Here is an 18,578-nt window from a genome sequence, read left to right as displayed (position 1 = left end):
GTTCAGTTTTGGGCACCCCAATTGAAGAGGGATGTTGAAAAACTGGAACATGTCCAGAGGAGGGCAACAAAGATGGTGAGGGGTTTGGAGACCAAGACATATGAAGAAAGGTTGGGGGAGCTTGGTCTGTTTAGCCTAGAGAGGAGACGACTGAGAGGGGACCTGATAACCATCTTCAAGTATTTAATAGGGTGCCATATGGAGGATGGAGCAGAATTGTTCTCTCTTGCCCCAGAGGGACAGTCCAGAATGAATGGGATTAAATTAATTCAAAAGAAATTCCATCTAAACATCCGGAAGAAGTTCCTGACAGTTAGAACGGTTTCTCAGTGGAACAGGCTTCCTCGGAAAGTGGTGGGTTCTCCACCTTTGGAAATTATTAAACAGAGGCTGGATAGCCATCTGATGGAGAGGCTGATTCTGTGAAGGCAAAGGGGTGGCAGGTTACAGTAGATGAGCGATTGGGATGTGAGTGTCCTGCATAGTGCAGGGGGTTGGACTAGATGACTCATGAGGTACCTTCCAACTCTATGATTCTAAGAAGAAGAGTTTGTTCTTACATGCTGCTTTTCTCTACCAGAAGGAGACTCAAAGCGGCTTACAATCACTTTCCCTTTCCTCTCCCCACAATAGACATCCTGAGAGGAAGGTGTGGCTGAGAGAGCCCTGATATTACTGATGATGAAGAAAATTTGGTTCTTATATACCACTTTTCTCTACCAGAAGGAGACTCAAAGCGGCTTACAATCGCCTTCCCTTTCTTCTTCCCACAACAGTCAACCTTTGAGGTGGGTGAGGCTGCGAGAGCCCTGATATTACTGCTTGGTCAGAACAGCTTTATCAGTGCTGTGGCGAGCCCAAGGTCACTCAGCATGTGGGGGACTGGGGAATCAAACCCGGCTCACCAGATTAGAACTCCGCACTCCTAACTACTACACCAAGCTACACATTGATTTGCTACTCCTCATGCAGCCTCCCATGAAGATACATTTAAATGGATCGCTGTGTTGGTCTGAAGCAGCAGAACAAAGTTTGAGTCCAGAGGCACCCTGAAGACTAACTAAGTTTTTTTTTGAGGTGTAAACCTTTGTGGGCAGAGCACACTTTTTCAGATAATGAAATGGGAGTGACAAGATCACATCATTCATTCATTTTATATACTGCTCCTCACTGTGATGTCTCGTCAAGAGTGGGACAATGGATTAGCACATAGCATAATGAAGATGTTTTCCAGATACAAGAGTCTTACAGAAATAACAAGCTAAGTGTTATCAGGTCATCATTCATTTGGGTTCAACTCTGGAGGGGAAACACAGTAAAGGAAATACAAATGTCAAGATTAAAGATGTATGGAAAGATGCATTCCCAACTGTAGAATAAGAAAGTAATGAAAAGAGAACCTGTCATAATGCTCTATGCTGTTTCTTTTCTCTTTTATGAGTATGCCAAAAAGCCCATAGTCTACTATTAAAATATCAGTCTGGATCCAGACTAGCATTTCCACAGGTGCAAGGATTTGAACATACAGAGTACATCTTTCCCTAATCCAGGGGTGGATTAGGGAAATGTCTACGGACTACAATTACCATGCTGGCAGGGGCTCATCGAGTTGACTGGAGCATTTTTTGCCCTTTCTGGGGTGCCGTTGTCAGGTTGGGAGAGCTGGGCTTAAATGGCCTGACTGGGCCTAAATGGCACTTACACACAGGCCTGACCCAGCCTAGACCCTCTGGTGCCTGGGACAAAAAAGGGAATGCGGAGATATCCGCATTCCTGTGCTGTGGGACAATGGACAGCCTGAATTAGGACAGGACAGGGAAGGCTTGGGCTGGCACTGACGTCATCTGGACATGGGGATTATCCCTGCAACTGGAGGAGCACTGGCCGGGGCCTAATTCCCCATGCGGAAAAGGTCACTGTGTTCTAAAGCAAGCAGATGTCCATGAACTACAATTACCATGAGCCCCTAGCAGCAACATGCTGGCAGGGGCTCATGGCAATTGTACTCCATGGACAGCTGGATAGCTACAGTTTGGCCACCCCTGCAATGTACGGCCTCTAGCCAATGCGACTCTTTAAGAAAATGAGAGATTTCACCAAATCTGTTTTCACAGCTAGAGATAATTAAACAATAATCCCCCATTTCCAGAACATTATAGGTAAAGCTGTAAAATCTCACAACTGAGTAGAGCTAAGGAAAATGAAATTTCATGTGCAGAGCACTGGCTCTGTACGCTTAAAAAGGTTGCATAACCATTTACGTGGCGCATCGCTTCATTACTTAAATTAATAAATCTCCATGCATTGAGCAGAAGTACTTAAGGCTAATTGTTCGCTGGCAAACACAGATCTATGGAGAAATAGGAGCTACAGAACCTGTGAATTATGATCAATGCAGACCATCTTTTAAAAATTCAAGACACTGCAGTAAAACTATATAGCATAAACGCTATTAAAGTATTAGGTCGCTGTTAAAGAAGATTATGTCATTTCACAGCCTATGGTAGCTCTATCAATGGCTATTAGCCATGACAGCAGCATGTGGCAAAATACCAGTTGATGGGGCAAACAAGATGGCCATAAGCTTGCTTTCATGCCCTGCTTGGGAACTCCTCAGTGACATCCATCTAGTCTTACTTGAGAAGAAGACACCGGAGGAGATGGACTCTTGAGGTTCTGAACAAAGGTTTGTTTGGAATGAGCATGAACTAGGGTTCCAACTTCCTGATACGGTAGGGATGCAAATTCCCAGGGGGGACCTGGGGATCCCCCTGATTTTACAGCTCATCTCCAGCTGATAAAGATCAGTTCCCATGGAGAAAATGGCTGCTCTGGAGGGTGGGCTCTGTTAAATATAAGGGTTCCAATTCCAGGACATTTCAGCTCTTTATTGCAACCCTAGCATGATAGTACCAAGAGGCAAAACTGGACCAAGGAACCCCATCCAACCCCAACTGATATACACGTACAAACAACAGGACCTTCCCACCCAAATGTACTATAGCAGGGGTAGTCAGCCTGTGGTCCTCCAGATGTTCATGGACTACAATTCCCAAGAGAATTGTAGTCATGGGAATTGTAGTCCATGAACATCTGGAGGACCACAGGTAGACTACCCCTGCACTATAGGTCAGTTTTGGTTTAAACTGACTGGATCCTGTGGTCAGGATGTCACCATACGTTGGCTGCTGCAACAGCAAAGTTCTGATCTTGCCTTGGACCTCAAGGCTACAGACACGATAGACTCCATAACAATATAGTCCACTGATGTCCCTCCCTGTCCCAAATCCTGTCCACTCTTGTCTTCACCCTCAAAGTCTCCAGATGTTTCCCAACCCACAGCTGGCAACCCTAAAGTGGAGCCTGAAGATCTCCCGAAATATCAACTGACTGGGGAGGGGAGGGCCTTAGCAGGGTACAATGCCATTCAGCCCACCCTCCAAAGCAGCCATTTCTTTCAGGGGAATGAGTTTTGATGGCCTGAAGAGCAATTGTAATAGTGGGAGAATTCCAGTGCTACCTGGAGGTTGAGAGCCCTATTCATCAGGCAGGATGGAGCCTCACCTCTCTCTCGAGAGGCAACTTGGTGCAGTGGTTAGGAGCAGTGGCCTTTGACCTGAAGAGCCGGGTTGTATTCCGCACTCTGCCTCCACATGCAGCTAGCTGGGTGACTCAGGGCTAGTCACAGTCGTGTTAGAGCTGTTCTTGCAGAGCAGTTCTGTCATCGTTTTCTCAGCCCCACCTAACTCGCAGGGTGTCTGTTGTGGGGCGAAGAAGGGAAAGCGATTGCCGGTCACTTTGAGACACGTGAGGCCTGTTGGGTGATCTTGGGCCATTCATGGTTCTCTCAGTGCTCTCTCATCCTCACCCACCTCGCAGGGTGTCCAATATGGGAAGAGAAAGGGTAGGTAACTGTAAGCCCTTTACTACTCGTCCAGGTAGTAAAAAGCGGGGTACACAAAAACCAGCTCTTCTTCTTGTTTTTAACATTCAGCCAGAGGAATAGTTCTGCAGAACTTGAAAACTTGCACACTGTTTTGTGTCATTTCAGTTGATTTTCATTTTTAAAAGTATTACATGGCTTTTTAATGGAGGGTAACGTGGTTTGTTCAGCTATACTAAATATGTGCCATAATACAGAGTGATGGGTAACAGTTCTGAATGGACCGTGTGAGATGCTGGTGTTGGTCTAGCCTAGAATGGCCAAACTTTGGGCTTCCAGATACCCATGGACTACAATTCCCATGAGGCCTGCCGACAGGGCCTGTGGTCCAGGGACATCTGGAGAGCCACAGTTTGGCTGCCCTTGGGCTAGACCATGTACTGGCCTCTGGGAGTCTGGAATGCTCTGTCCTTGGAAGGGCTGGTGGAAAGGGCAGCAAGGGCCACGTGGGGCAGTTAGTGAGGAGATGAAGCCATACCCTGGAGAGTCATCCCTGGGGAAGGATGATCATTAGTTAAGTTTGGCATGGCCCTCTTCTGACACAGTGTTGTGGGTGGGATGATGTGGAAACTGGAAATCATTTTAAAAAGTTGCTTTGGCAGGGATAGAAGAAGTAGAGTTGGTTCTTATATGCTGATTTTCTCTACCCAAAGGAATCTCAAAGTGGCTTACATTCTCCTTCCCTTTCCTCTACCCATAACAGACACCCTTTAAGGGAGATGAGGCTGAGAGAGCCCAGATATTACTGAAGAAGAGTTGGTTCTTATATGCCACTTTTCTCACCTGAAAGAGTCTCAAAGCGGCTTACAGTTGCCTTCCCTTTCCTTTCCCCACAACAGACACCCTGTGAGGGAGGTTAGGCTGAGAGAGCCCTCATATTCCTGCTCGGTCAGAACAGCTTTCTAAGTGCTGTGGTGAGCCCAAGATCACTCAGCTGGCTGCTTGTGGGGGAGTGCAGAATCGAGCCCGGCTCGCCAGATTATAAATCCATACTCCTAATCACTATATCAAGCTGGCACTCCTAACCACTATACCAAGCTGCCATCAGAGCAAAAGGATCTTCACTGTGTGACTTTGACAAACATTTTGTGGTAGCCATTTTTGACTGCAACCGCTATGTTATATTGGAACTCTAACAGTGCCTGCAGGTTCATAAAAAACCTTCCCATGAGGTTGAGAGTTCAATCCCAGCAGCAGGCTCAATGTTGACTCAGCCTTCCATCTTTCTAAGGTCAGTGAAATGAGTACCCAGCTTGCTGGGGGGTAAAACAGTAATGACTGGGGAAGGTATTGGCAAACCACCCCGTATTGAGTCTGCCATGAAAACGCTGGAGGGCGTCTCCCCAAAGGTCAGACATTACTTGGTGCTTGCACAGGGATACCTTTACTCCTAACCACTACATCAAGCTGGCACTCCTACCCACTATATCAAGCTGCCATCAGAGCAAAAGGATCTTCACTGTGTGACTTTGACAACCATTTTGTGGTAGCCATTTATATGCAACCTCTATGTTGTGTCGGGACTCTGTGCCTGCAGGTTCATAAAGGTTAGGGGCACCCTCAAACTGCATTGTAGATGCTCAAAATTCTGTGCTCATCCTCATACCCTTATTTCTTCCCTTCCCCCTCCCAAGTGTGGTACTCCATTAACATAACAGGACAATCTATTCTTCCCTGTCATGGCTGTTAAAGAAATGGAAGGAAGGAAACAAGATCTACCCAGCAATGTTGGCTGAAAGTGACCTTGAAGTGGAAGTGTGACGTCTGAGCAACTTTATGATATGAGATGAGGAGAATGAGATGCACAAGGCCTGAATGGAGAAAGAGCTGTCTTGGTGGCGAGGGAACCTACTGAGGGGCTGTGCCTAAGGGGAAGAGACTCTATTTTGCATGCAGAAGGTCCCAGGTTTAATCCCCGGCATCTCTAGTTAAAAGGACCAGGCAGAAGGTAATGTGAAAGACTTCTGCCTAAGTGCGCAAAACTGTTCTTGATGGACCAATGGTCCAATTCAATATAAGGCAGCTTCAGTGCATGAATAATAACATTAAAGACCCCAAAGTCTACATTTGAGACAAGTGTCATTTCCACGGTTGCATTGGAGGAAAATAATTCCAATTGCCCTGTGGCATTGTACAGGTAAAGAGCACCAGAGATAAAGCCATTTGGTGGTTTGATATCTGTGATAGTCCTGTTTCTAGCTACTGAGCAGACGTATTAGAATTTCCTGGCGGCATCTCACGAGGATCATCTGAAACGGCAAATACACGGTCTGTAAAATCGTTCAGGTTGAAATGTTAGATGGAAAGTCAGGAGGAGTTCCGAGTGCAGCTTCTGATTCATCATCTTATCTGGAAGTCAATGCACCTTGGAAAGAAGACTATTTCTTCTTCCTAATGGGTTTATACCGAACATTATTTTTTTTTGTTAGATCTCCTTACAAGACACTTCCTGCCAGATCAGGTCCTTCACAGGCTCTGCTTGACAGATCAGTTACTTGTTTTTAATACTAGTATTCAAAATTACATCTTCATGTAATCAGCAATATGATTTTTTTCAAAAAAGTGGATGGTTCACGGACAGCTGTGACGGGGGCAGTGGTGTAGCAAGGCGGGGTTAATGCAGGACAATATCAACACCAGAACAACAAGACCAAATTGTGGTGTGGCAGGAAAATAAATTCACATTTGGGAATTCCTCACTTGGAAACTGCGAGTGAAGATTAGAAGGGAGGGGTGTTGTTGTAAGGGAGGATTCAGAAAACGTGGAGTAAGGGGGTATGGAATTCAGATCTACTCCCAAGGAGGCAAAGTTCTGTGTTGAAGTTTTTGCATTCTTCGATACGTAAAGAAAACCAATGTAGGGGTTGGCTATTCTGTGGAAATGGTCTCAGCAAGGGCTAAAGTTAAGGTTAGGGTGGGCATCAGAAACAGCATAACCCATGCAAAAATGCTCAAGGCATCTGCAGTCTGAAACCTCCCCTACCGGATTTGAAACCTGATATCAGATAGTGCAGGGGTAGTCAACCTGTGGTCCTCCAGATGTTCATGGACTACAATTCCCATGAGCCCCTGCCAGCAAACACTGGCAGGGGCTCATGGGAATTGTAGTCCATGAACATCTGGAGGACCACAGGTTGACTACCCCTGAGATAGTGAACATATATATGTAAATAAGAAAGTAAATTCAGTGGTATTGCTTCTATTCTTAACAGTCCCCCCCACTCTTTTTTGAACAGTTGTAGGTTTTGTTTCTCTGCTTTGTTCTGTGATCACAAAAGCCTTAAACTGTTTCCCCAACTGCATCACTGAACTGGAAAAATGATACTTTCCGCAGGAAAGCCTTTGACGTTTATATGAAAACTGCCCCTTAAATTTTTTTTAAAATCTACTTCAAAATTAGATCTACAATATGGAATCGATCAAATCCATCCCGAGGAGCCCTGAAATTTATCTATCGCAAAGCTGTCTGCTACTACAAAACCACCTGTTTAGTATTGCTACCTGTAGTCATCCAATATAAAGAACATAGCAAATGGTCTCTTTGATGCCCAGGTAGGATGCCCAGTTGCATTGTTGCTGCTAGAAGGGGATGGAGGGTGCTTTCTGAGAACTTTGTGATGTACTGACGTCACCCAGAATTGAATTGCCTTCAAAGCATATAGTTTTGCCCCCAAAATAGACCATCACCTCTCTAAAGTGGTATCAACACATTGCATTAAAAAGCAATGTTCTTCCATGTTGGGGATGTAGTTTGGGGGGGCCAGATGCATCCAGAAAGTGGGGGACCCCAGCCCGAACTAATAGATCCGGTAACCCTATTTCCAGGAATATTTTTGAAATAAGCAACAGGTTACTTGAAATAAAGGGCAGGCGGCTTTATGCCTTCAGTACTGGAGAGGGACCGGCTCTTACCTTTATCAAAAATTTCCTTCAGCACTCCCCGTTTGATAAGTTCTTCTCTGCTTTGCCTCATCGATATTTTTCTTTCAAGTGCTACAAAAATAAAAACAATAACAACAGGAAAATTTTCAGAGGTTCAGTACAAGGGTTTCATTTCAATGCTTTTTCTGTTAATTCTTTTTTAGGCACACTTGTACATCACCAGTGACTACCTATTTTCTTTCTTTCTTTCTTTCTTTCTTTCTTTCTTTCTTTCTTTCTTTCTTTCTTTCTTTCTTTCTTTCTTTCTTTCTTTCTTTCTCTCTTTCTCTCTCTCTCTCTCTCTCTCTCTCTCTCTCTCTCTCTCTCTCTCTCTCTTTTATTAATCTTGAGATCTCTAAACCTCCCCTCTCCAAAATGGGAGAAATCTGTTCCTCCAGTCTTAATTTAAAATGCAAGTGACTCAGTTGGCCCGACCCTATGCAGCAGCAGCTGCTGGTAAACGTATCGATCGGGCTGGGCTGTTAATAACCAGTAACCTTTTGTTCTGTGATAGGTAATTAGCCAGCAGTCTGCAATAGAGAAAAGTTTATTTTTTTCTTCAAAATGGATTGGGAATACATTAAAGACAGGTGAAAGAGCTTCCTGACACATAAATGGCGCATGGAATTCTCAGCCACAGGATGTGGTGATGCTGGTGGTGTAATTAGTTTTGAAAGTGACCATTGGTCAGTTTGAGTTGAAGTTACCCCTCAACAGCTCCCGCGAGGCTTGGTATGAATAGGGTTAGAAAATACCTGGAAGTTTTTTTGGGGGGTGGGGGTGGGGTAGAGCCTCAGGAGGATGGAGTTTGGGCAGGGGAGGGACTTCAGTGGGGTAAAATGTCATAGGGCCCACCCTCCAAAGCAGCCATTTTCTCCAGGGGAATTGATCTCTGTTACCTGGAGATCTACAGTAATAGTGGGAGATTTCCAGGTGCCACCTGGAGGTTAGCAACCCTGCGTATGAATCACCTGTCCCTCTTCGATAATTTGACTGACGAGAGCTGCATGAAAAGAGCTGATATTTAGGCTGTCAGATTCAGAAGACCTTGATTGCCATTAAGTTTGAGCTGTCAATTAGCCTGTGCCAAGCACAAAATTTACGTAGTTGCAAAAGTTAGCTGCATATGGAAGAGTGAGGAATCAAACCCAGTTCTCCAGATTAGAGGTCACCACTCGTAGCCACGATACCAAGCTGCCTCTCATCCATACAGAAGCATTTCCGCAGGGCCTGCAAGACGGAGCTCTTCCGCCAGGTTTTTGGTTGAGGCCGGGGCCAGCGAATGAGAGCCATCATTCCCCCCTCTTGGGCCTAGCAGGCAATATCTCCTCCCCATCCTTCCCTGCCGCTCTGATAGCAGGAGGTGGGGAACAATGAGATTTTTTTTCTGCCATGTTGGGATTGTTGTAAAGTCTTTAAATGGGTATTTTAATGGGATGAAGACTACTGTTACCTGCCACGAGCCTACGGGGAGTGGCGGGAAATAAATCTAACAACAACAACAAGAACAACAACAATAATCGGCAGAGAGTGCTGGATTAGATGGGCCACTAAACTGAACTTGCAGTCTTCTGATGCTCTTAGTTAACTTTTCCCTGAACTCCTCTGCTGGATGAGCAGATAACGTCTGAAGGCTGGTAGCATATTAGATGATGCTACCAGTAGAACTGGGGTTATCGTACTTTGGTCACATTATGAGAAGACCAGAGTCACTGGAAAAGGCAATCATGCTCAGAAGAGTCACTGGGAAAAGCAATCATGCTCGGAAAAGTTGGAGGCAGCAGGAAAAGCGGAAGAGCCAACAGGAGATGGATGGACTCCATAAAGCTGACTTTTCCAACCTTTTCACCATGGAGGTACTGTTGAAATATTTTTCAGGCTTCAAGGTACCAGGAAGTGATGTCAGCTAGCCACTCCTCCCAGCCATGCCCCCTCAGAACTGAGAGGAGCCAAAGGCAACAAAGGTTTAAATGGCTGCCCCCCCCTCCATTCCTACCTCCACCAGGTCCACCACTGGCTACCTTGGGAGGTCAACCTGCCAAAATAAAACCCTTTTTATTTCCTCTTTGCACGGAGTCAGAACTGGCCAGTATAGGATGGGAGGGTTCTCCCCAGCTGCCATTTTGAAACCCTCCATGATGTGGTACCATTGAGGGGCCTTCATGGTACCATGGTTGGGAAACCCTTCTATCGAAGTAGCTGCAGTCCTCAGTTTACAGCAGGGGTAGTCAACCTGTGTCCCTCCAGATTTTCATGGACTACAACTCCCATGAGCCCCTGCCAGCAGACGCTGGCAGGGGCTCATGGGAATTGTAGTCCATGAACATCTGGAGGACCACAGGTTGACTATCTCTGGTTTACAGGACCTGAGCTAGGCTGCTATCAAGAGGACCTTTGGGAAGATGTCAATTTATAGAGTCATCGTTAGTCAGAAACATCTTTATGGCACTTCATACACCTTCTAACTACATAATGAAGTCAGAAATTCAAACCGGCCTGAAAACTTTGAGCTCCGTACAGGTGCTGTTATGCTGGTAGCAAGTAGAATATATGAGCGGCTTCCTCTGTTCTTTGATTTTCCTGTGATACTCAAATGACACCAGAGAAACGGTTTATTTCTCCACCACTATAATTTTTCTCCCAGTTTGCTGGCTGGTTTGACAGTGGGCTTAAATGCATAACAACAACATCTAAGTCCAGATGCTGGAGTCTGATTTCAGCGGTGCCCGTTTCCAACCAAGAATTATTCAGGAAGTTTGCATCTCTCTTATTTCCTGTTAATCGCAAAAGATAATGACACGTGCCGTATCAAGCACACCTCCCGGGATGTCAATGCCAGTTCCCACAGAGATGCAGGTGCAGCACTTGGGTGGAATTATCAGGCATAGTTATTTTGAGAACTAACATCCTCTTCTCTCATCCCCACACATATTTAGCTGTTCAGTGAATTTGGGAATGAAACCTGGGGAGGATGGGACCTCAGTGGGGTATAATGTCATAGAGTTCATCCTCCAAAGCAGCCATTTTCTCTAGGGGAAACAACCCACGTCATCTGGAAATCAGTCGCAATTCTGAAAGGTCTACACTCCCCACCCCCAGAGGCCATTTCCCTCCTGCTTCTGCTTTTCTTGGTGTCTTCTGCTAAAGCCTTTCTCTTAGGGGTCCTTATGTTATACTTGAAGAGCTGCAGACCCAGAGTTTACATGACCCTCACACTTGGAAACTGTCAAAGCAGCCCCTCCAAAGAAGACTCTTCTAGATTAATACAGAAATTTATCAGCCAAAAAAACGAACTAGAATGACATAGGACTGCTAGCTCAGGACTGGGAAAAACCTTTGGGGATGGAGCCTGCAGAGGGAAGGGTTTGGGGAGAGGAGGTACTTCAATGGGGCATAATCCCATATAGTCTGCCTTCAAAGGCTGATTCTGCACAGGCAGTACTACTGCAGGGCGCTGTTGGTACAGTGCTATGAGCTGCATGCTCCACAGCTTTCTGTGTCCCCACGGGGGACACATTTCAACGGGGCACCTGGTCCGCCGCAAAATATGTCCTCCGGGGATAGAGCTGCAGTGGACAGGTTCTGCCATACACAGCAGGGGTGTAGGTTTGTTATTCTGCAGGAAGGTGGGATTGCCTGAGAACATGATCCCACCTTCCTGCAAACTTTGTTTTAAAAGAACTGGTTTGCCCCACAGTCTGATGAAGTGTGGCAAAGCAGACTGGGGCTCTTCCTGTCCACATGGGCCTGCCATGGGACAGGTCCTGTTGGCCCCTGCAGTGCAAAAAGGGGATACTGAGGGCCCAATCCGTGCCAGGCCTGGGAGGGCACTGGAGTGATGGCAATATCATGTGGATGTGGGGACTAGCCCCATGTCCATATGAGCCGCCTTTCTGCCTTTTACACCTGTGCAAAATCAACCTAAGCAGCTATTTTCTCCAGGGGAATTGATCTCTGTTGCTTGGAGATGAGCTGTAATTCCAAGGGATCCCCAGATCCCACTTGGAGGATGACATCCCTAGAACCACATTTTAAAAGGCCAGAGATGGACTCGTGATGATTGTACACACATGCACAAAAAGGCTTCTGGAAGGGTAAGCTTGGTCCATTCACATACTCTCAGCCTAGCCTGTCCCACCAAGTCCTTGTTGTAAAGATAGAATGGAAAAGGGGAGAATGTTGCAGGACATGTTGGAGCCCCATTGGATAGAAAAGCAAGCTATACATATATAAATAATAAAAAACAATTAGCTTAGTTTTAAAAGCCCAAAGAAATCCTGATAGGTAACACATGAACAAACTTGGCAGTCTTCATTCATGGAAGGAATTGCACAAAAGAAAACCAACGCCATTGTTTGTAACAAGTTTCCATGTAGGAGGACTGAAAAGCAAGCTTAGAAGGATCCATCCGGAGGAAAGGCTAAGGTTTCCAGCCCGTTTGCAATTTGCAAGCCGCATGTCATGCTGGATTTCACAGACTGATAGGAGGAGGTTGGCACAAAAAGAATGGGCGAAAATATGGCAGTAAGTAAATGGTGAAAGGGAAAATAACAAAAATTAAAAATAGCAATGCTAAACAATGGCAAAAGCATAACTGTTTTAGAGAATCACGCTGCTCTTTCTAGTAATGTGTTGATAAATGGAGTTAAAGCAGCGATTTGCAGACTTATTGATTGGGTCCCCTATCTTTTAATATTTGGGACTGACTTATCATGGAACTTCATACTCCTTTCCTTCTGCCCAACATGAAATGCCGGGATCTCCCAGCATTTGACTCTAAACAAGTTTATATTCCATATTAATGTATAGCATCACTCAGCAAGAACTGTATTTCACGGCCATTTGGCATATGATGAGACCAAGGTGGGAAGATCTTGTCCCCCCAGATGCTCCCCCTCAGAACCTCCACTCCCAGATCACCCTGTTCTTCTGCCTCCCTCTTCACCTTTCTGCTCCTCATCTGAGGGAGATTCATGATTCATTTTTGGGCACCAGGCCACCATTTCAGAACCAGTTAGGGCTCTTCCACATTCTCATTTTTTTGCTTGAGTGTCCCTATTGTTCTCTTTTTTGGTCTGTACATGTTTTCCTCCTTCTTGTGGTTGATCTAATATTACATTGCTGTGTGTCCAATGTGAAAGCCTCCATCTGTATGGAGATATGTCAGACATACTGGAATGTAATATAGAATTGACCACTAGAGGGAGCAACATGTGTGTGGAAAAGACTCCCTCCCAAATTAATAGGGACAGACAAATGACAAAAATGACAACACAGAAAAGCTGGAAGTTAAAATCTAGCCTGTTATAAAGGGGTAATAAGTTACACACATCAGAAACATTAACCATTTGAAATCAAAATTTCAAGCCAAAAAGATTAACTGGTTGGGAAGCATAGCTGTGTACATGACCACCCAGGGTCCCTCCCCTTCCCACCTCCTCCAGCCCAACATTGGCCATTAACGGACCAACATTGGCCATTTAGGGACCAAAATGAACATATATGGCCCGTTGCATTCAGGAAGACAATGGGTGCTAAATGGGAGGTGGGGTGGGGTGGAAGAACTCTGTGGATGGCCTCCCTCCCACCAGGACTTGAAAAAGCTGCAGGCTTCAGGCCCTGAGCAGGGAACTCAACAGCAGGGGCAGCTCTCATGCAGCAGGGATCTGCAGCCTCTGAGCCTCAGAGGGAAGTGAAAGGAGGAGGTTGGTCTGTGGTGGGGGACAGAAGGCCATTGGCTGGCTGCTATACAGACAGGCAAGCCGGTTGGAGGAGGAGGCACTCAGGGGTGAGGCAACCGCCCTGAGTGGGTGCTAAACACCGAGTGGCACTTAAGCCATGAGACATGCTCCTCCTCCAAACCTGTACCCAAAATATTATGTGGAACAGAAAACACCTAATAAATGTTCTACAATTAAAATAAATTAAATTAATTAACTCCCACCCATTCAGGAAACCCTTCCAGGGCTGTCAAGAAACCCCAGGATTTCATGAAATCTTGACATAGGCACTGTTTTCCATAGATACTTCTCTGCAAGACACAGCCGATGAAAATCATATCACCAGAAGAACTAACGTAGGCCAGATGATGCATATACCGAGCAATCCTCTGTGTCAGTCTTTAAAAAGAATGCTTTAAAATCTCTTTGAGACTAAAACCCCACACAAGGAACATTTATCTTTCTGTTTCTGTTAATCTGCTATGTGGGATGTAGCCCACCAAAGTGTACATCTTTAGCTATGAAAAAATACACAAGCAGATGGCTCTACAGTATGGATCGATGCCGTCATCTGTCCTAGGAAAATATATAGACAACATTTTGATACAGAAAATACCACATGCCAATGTAAAGAGATGCTTTCTCTCTCTCTCTCTCTCTACTCCGTAATCCACTGAGTGATAAAATAGGTTGTTCACAAAGTCACTTGAGTTGGTATTTAATAAAATTACCTTCATTGTAAACAATCTTGCCTTTATCTCACAGCCCTATAATAGAGATGTCAGCCTCCCGGTGGAGTCTGGGGATCTCCCAGAATTGCATCTGATCTCCAGACTACAGAGATCAGTTCCCCTGGAGAAAATGGATACTTTGGCGGGTGGACTGTAGGTCATTGTAGCCCCCTGAGGTCTCTGTCATCCCTCGGTTTGATCCCCAAATCTCCAAGACTTTCCTAATCTGGAGCTGGCAACCCCATCTCTGCCTTCCCTGGTTGTGGCCAGGAAGGACCTGACTACTCTACATACCAAATGTTGAAAGCATCGCAGTCACAGTGGCACACAAGAAGTTAACCAGGGGGAGGGGGGAACTATAAGGCTTCTGGAGCAACTATCCCAGGCAGCATAGGTCTTCAACTACCCGTAGCCAAACATTCCTGATGGAGGAGGAAAGAAGAGGAAGAGCTGTTGGTCCAGCTGCCCCCTCTGGGGCTTGTGCAGTGGGGGGCCTCCACATATGTAACCAGATTTTCACAGAAAGCCTGTTTGGTTGTGCTAGTGCATTGATCCCCAACCTTTTTATCACCGGGGACTGGTCAACGCTTGACCATTTTACTGAGGCCCGGGGGGGGGGGTAGTCTTTTGCCGAGGAATGTTGCCGCTGCCTGAGCCCCTGCTCTGCTTGCTTTCCTGCTGGTGTCCCTGACTTCCCGCCGCCCGATGGGGGGCGCTGCCAGCAGCAGCTGCCCAGTGCCACGCCAAGAGGAAGCCCCAGCCATGGTGGTCGCTGGTAAGCACCAAAGTCGAGCCAGCAGCAGAGTGGCAGGGCAGCCCCTGAGGCAGCAGCCAGGGAGGAGGACGAGGAGGAGCTGCGGCCCAGTACTGACTGATCCATGGACCGGTTGGGGACCACTGTGCTAGTGCATGCAGCTCCATGTACTTGCACTGTGACACATTTCTGTTACAATTGAAGTGTTAAACCAGGCTGCCCCAACTAGGGTTTCATAATGGCTCTGGGAGCCCTGGAGGGGTTTCCCAAATGGGTGGGAGTTAATTCATTTTTGTACATATTTTTTTAAATTTGGTAAACATTTAATAGATGATATGATCATATATGACCATATCAACCTATTCCCCCCTCCCCGCCTAAAATGGCCAATGATGGGCCTGGAGGGGGTGGGAAGGGGAGGTACCCCAGGAGGGTATGTACACAGCTATGCTTCCCGACCATATTCTGTACAGTCATGCCACTTCTGGTGTTTCTTGAAGTCTGAAGAATATTTCAGGGGTTTCTCAATGATAAAATAGTTGAGAAAAGATGTGTTAAATAGAATATTATCTTATCAGTCCCATCCATGCCAACTTCAAATTTAAAGTAAAAGTGGTTTGATTTCTTTACCAGAAACAAGAGGCAAAAGGACAAGAAAAAAACAGCTGATCATAGAAAACAGGAGAACCTATATGTATACAAATAGACTACAATGTACAACTAACTAGCTATCTGGGTTATTTATCCAGTTAGTCTGCCCCTCCGCCGAAAAGGTAATAATTCAATTCACAACAAATCTTTATATGAAATAGTATGAATGTGATATATTCCAGAATATGATACATTCTCTTAATTATTTAAAATGCCTCACAGCTTTGCGGATAGATGATTGTTTCAAGGGGAACACTGGGCCATTCGGGGGTTTTCAAAAATCAAACACCCAGCTCAGGTAGTCCAACTTAGAACGTACTTCCTCTTTGACCAGACCTGATAAACATACCATAGCTACAAACAAATCTCTGGCAATTACTGTTTTCAGGACTGGCCCATGAAGTGCCTGATCACCTAGTTTTAATTTTAATTTAGAAAAGGACTCTAATTTCGTCACAGATTACTCTGTCTATTGAATCCTGACATTTTGTTTTCTATTTGTGTTTCACATCTTTCCCGCATAGATTTTGCAGCCTTCATAGTTGCGCTGTTAACTGATTTCACTTTAACTCAGAACTACCCCCTTATACCTCAGTCTGCAAGAAACATAATAGTGTACTGTATTTTACTTCAGGCAATTTCTAATTATTAATTGGTGTATGAATAAAACTGGAGTCCTTGAAATGCTAAAAAAAGAAGTAGAATTAGAAGTTGAAGTTTTGCCCATTTTTCCAAGCAGACAGAAGGAAGAGCAGGTGGTTTGTAGATTTTGACTAATGTTCATGTTTGAGGTGCACATATGCTCCAGAAGATTTGCTAATATAATGCTGCCAGTTCCAGGTAACTGGAATAGAATACTTTTTGTGAAAGGTACTTAAAACTACCAAAATATTAATGGACCGTTTCCACACATGGAATCTGCCCCTTTCTTTCCTTCCCCATCTGTCCTTCTCTCCAATGAGGACCCAAAGTGGCTTTTACGAATGACTTTTATGAAGAACTTATATACATTTTCCAGACTAAAAAAAGGCTATTGCATAACAACTCCACAAAAAAGAAGGGTAGGCAATCCAGTATGTTTTGAAATTGCAGTAGACTTAACACTAGGAAAGAAATGTGTGTTCATGGGTGTCTGGGGACTACTAGGAAGGTGGCCTGGGAGTCAAGGGGGCGACAGCCCGAAAAAGTTGGGGAAATATTGGGGAGATTACTTTTGTTGTCTTCCCGTTCCCACTGTGGACCTCCAACTCCCTCCTTATGCTTTTCCTCAGCTTTTGAATAGGCCCTTTGGGTCATAAGAGAACAGGAGGTAGGGCTACCAGACTCCAGGTGGGACAGGAAGATCTCTGGAATTACAGTGAATCTCCAGACTACAGAGATCAGTTCCCCATGGAGAAGTGGAGCTCCTCTGAAGGGTGGGCTCTATGGCATTGTATCCCATAGGTCCTTGTCCTCCCCAGGCTCCATCCCCCAAATCTTCAGGGGTTTCTGAACCTGGATCTGGCAATCCTCCCCCTGCCCCTCATCCTCTGCTGGTGGCCAGGGGGGGTCATCTTATCCAATTCCTCCTATCCACTCTTCCAATTGAAATCCTTTTTATCAGTAGAGATTTCCCACATGGACTAAACCAGGGGTAGTCAAACTGTGGCCCTCCAGATGTCCATGGACTACAATTCCCAGGAGCCCCTGCCAGCAAATGCTGGCAGGGGCTTCTGGGAATTGTAGTCCATGGACATCTGGAGGCCACAGTTTGACTACCCCTGGTCCAAACCATTGATCTTAAGTAGGTTTCCTTTTGGCTTCTAGTTGTATAGCAGCAGCCAGGCAGACTTGGGACCAAATCAAAATTCTCATTTAACATTCGATAGCACATTTAGCGAAGAGGCACCAGCGATTCCTCTTCATTCAGATCTTCAAAACGAAATCATTGCTTTCATCTCACGTGTAGGAACAACATTTTAATGTTTTAACAGAAAGTGAAATCAGGCAGTGTAACAAACTATCTAATGAGGTGATTATAAAGCCATCAGCTCAGGGTTTTGTTTTTTTTAAAGTAAGTATTCACAAATGCATGAAGTGATTAGTGTAGAGTTTAATCCTGTCAGATGCAAGGGGGGGGGAGGAAGAATACAAAGATATATTGAAGGTTTTTGTCAGAAGGGATCATTCATAATTGAAAATGAAGTGATTACTGAAACTGAGAAGCACTAGTATTGGGGAACGACTCCAGGAAAGCCTGAGGAAGATATAGGTAGTAAATAACACTCATGTAAAACAGCATTCTCACAGGAAGACAAAAGTAGTGGTGGGGAGACCCCTAAAGCAGCAGGAAATCTTAACGCCCCAGTCCTAAACTTATTGGCATGCGTTCAACCATCTGCACATGGAAGACACACAATAGCCCTGTTATGGCTGCTAGCTCTCTGTTGGGAAATCTGGAGATTTTGGGAGCTCATGAAGGGCAGGGTTTGGGGGAGGGGAGGGGCCTCAGCAGGGTATAATGCCCTCTCAAGCAGCCATTTTCTCAAGGGAAATTATCTCTTTTAGGGTTGCATGCTCCGGCGTAATTATAATTGATCGCCAGACAAAAGAGATTAGGGTTGCGCACTCCAGCATGCTCTGGACCAGCGGTAGTCAAACTGTGGCCCTCCAGATGTCCATGGACTACAATTCCCATGAGCCCCTGCCAGCAATTATAATAGCGGAGGATCTCTCGGGCGGGTGCACACACAGCTATGCCTTCCAACCTTATTCTGGATGATCGCACCACTTCTGGGGTTTCTTAAAGCCTGAAGAATGTTTCAGGATGTTCTCAACCAGGGCCAGGGTCTTTTCGGTCCTGGCCCCAGCCTGGTGGA

General features: G+C 45.5%; 1 protein-coding gene across 13 annotated transcripts in view; it reads right to left on the bottom strand.

Moving 5' to 3' along the window:
- The window catches only part of PHACTR1 (phosphatase and actin regulator 1), a 312,123-nt gene that overhangs the window by 60,510 nt on the left and 233,035 nt on the right, over positions 1-18,578 (bottom strand). For all 13 annotated transcript variants that reach the window (XM_077353220.1, XM_077353219.1, XM_077353222.1 and 10 more), the window contains one exon: positions 7,856-7,936. In XM_077353220.1, coding sequence (XP_077209335.1) covers positions 7,856-7,936 — 81 coding nt within the window. The remainder of the gene's footprint in view (positions 1-7,855; positions 7,937-18,578) is intronic.

This window comes from Paroedura picta, chromosome 9 (assembly GCF_049243985.1).
Source record: "Paroedura picta isolate Pp20150507F chromosome 9, Ppicta_v3.0, whole genome shotgun sequence".
Taxonomy (NCBI): Eukaryota; Metazoa; Chordata; class Lepidosauria; order Squamata; family Gekkonidae; genus Paroedura; species Paroedura picta.
The sequence above is the reverse complement of the archived record's forward strand: the minus strand, read 5'-3'. Positions and strand labels throughout refer to the sequence as shown.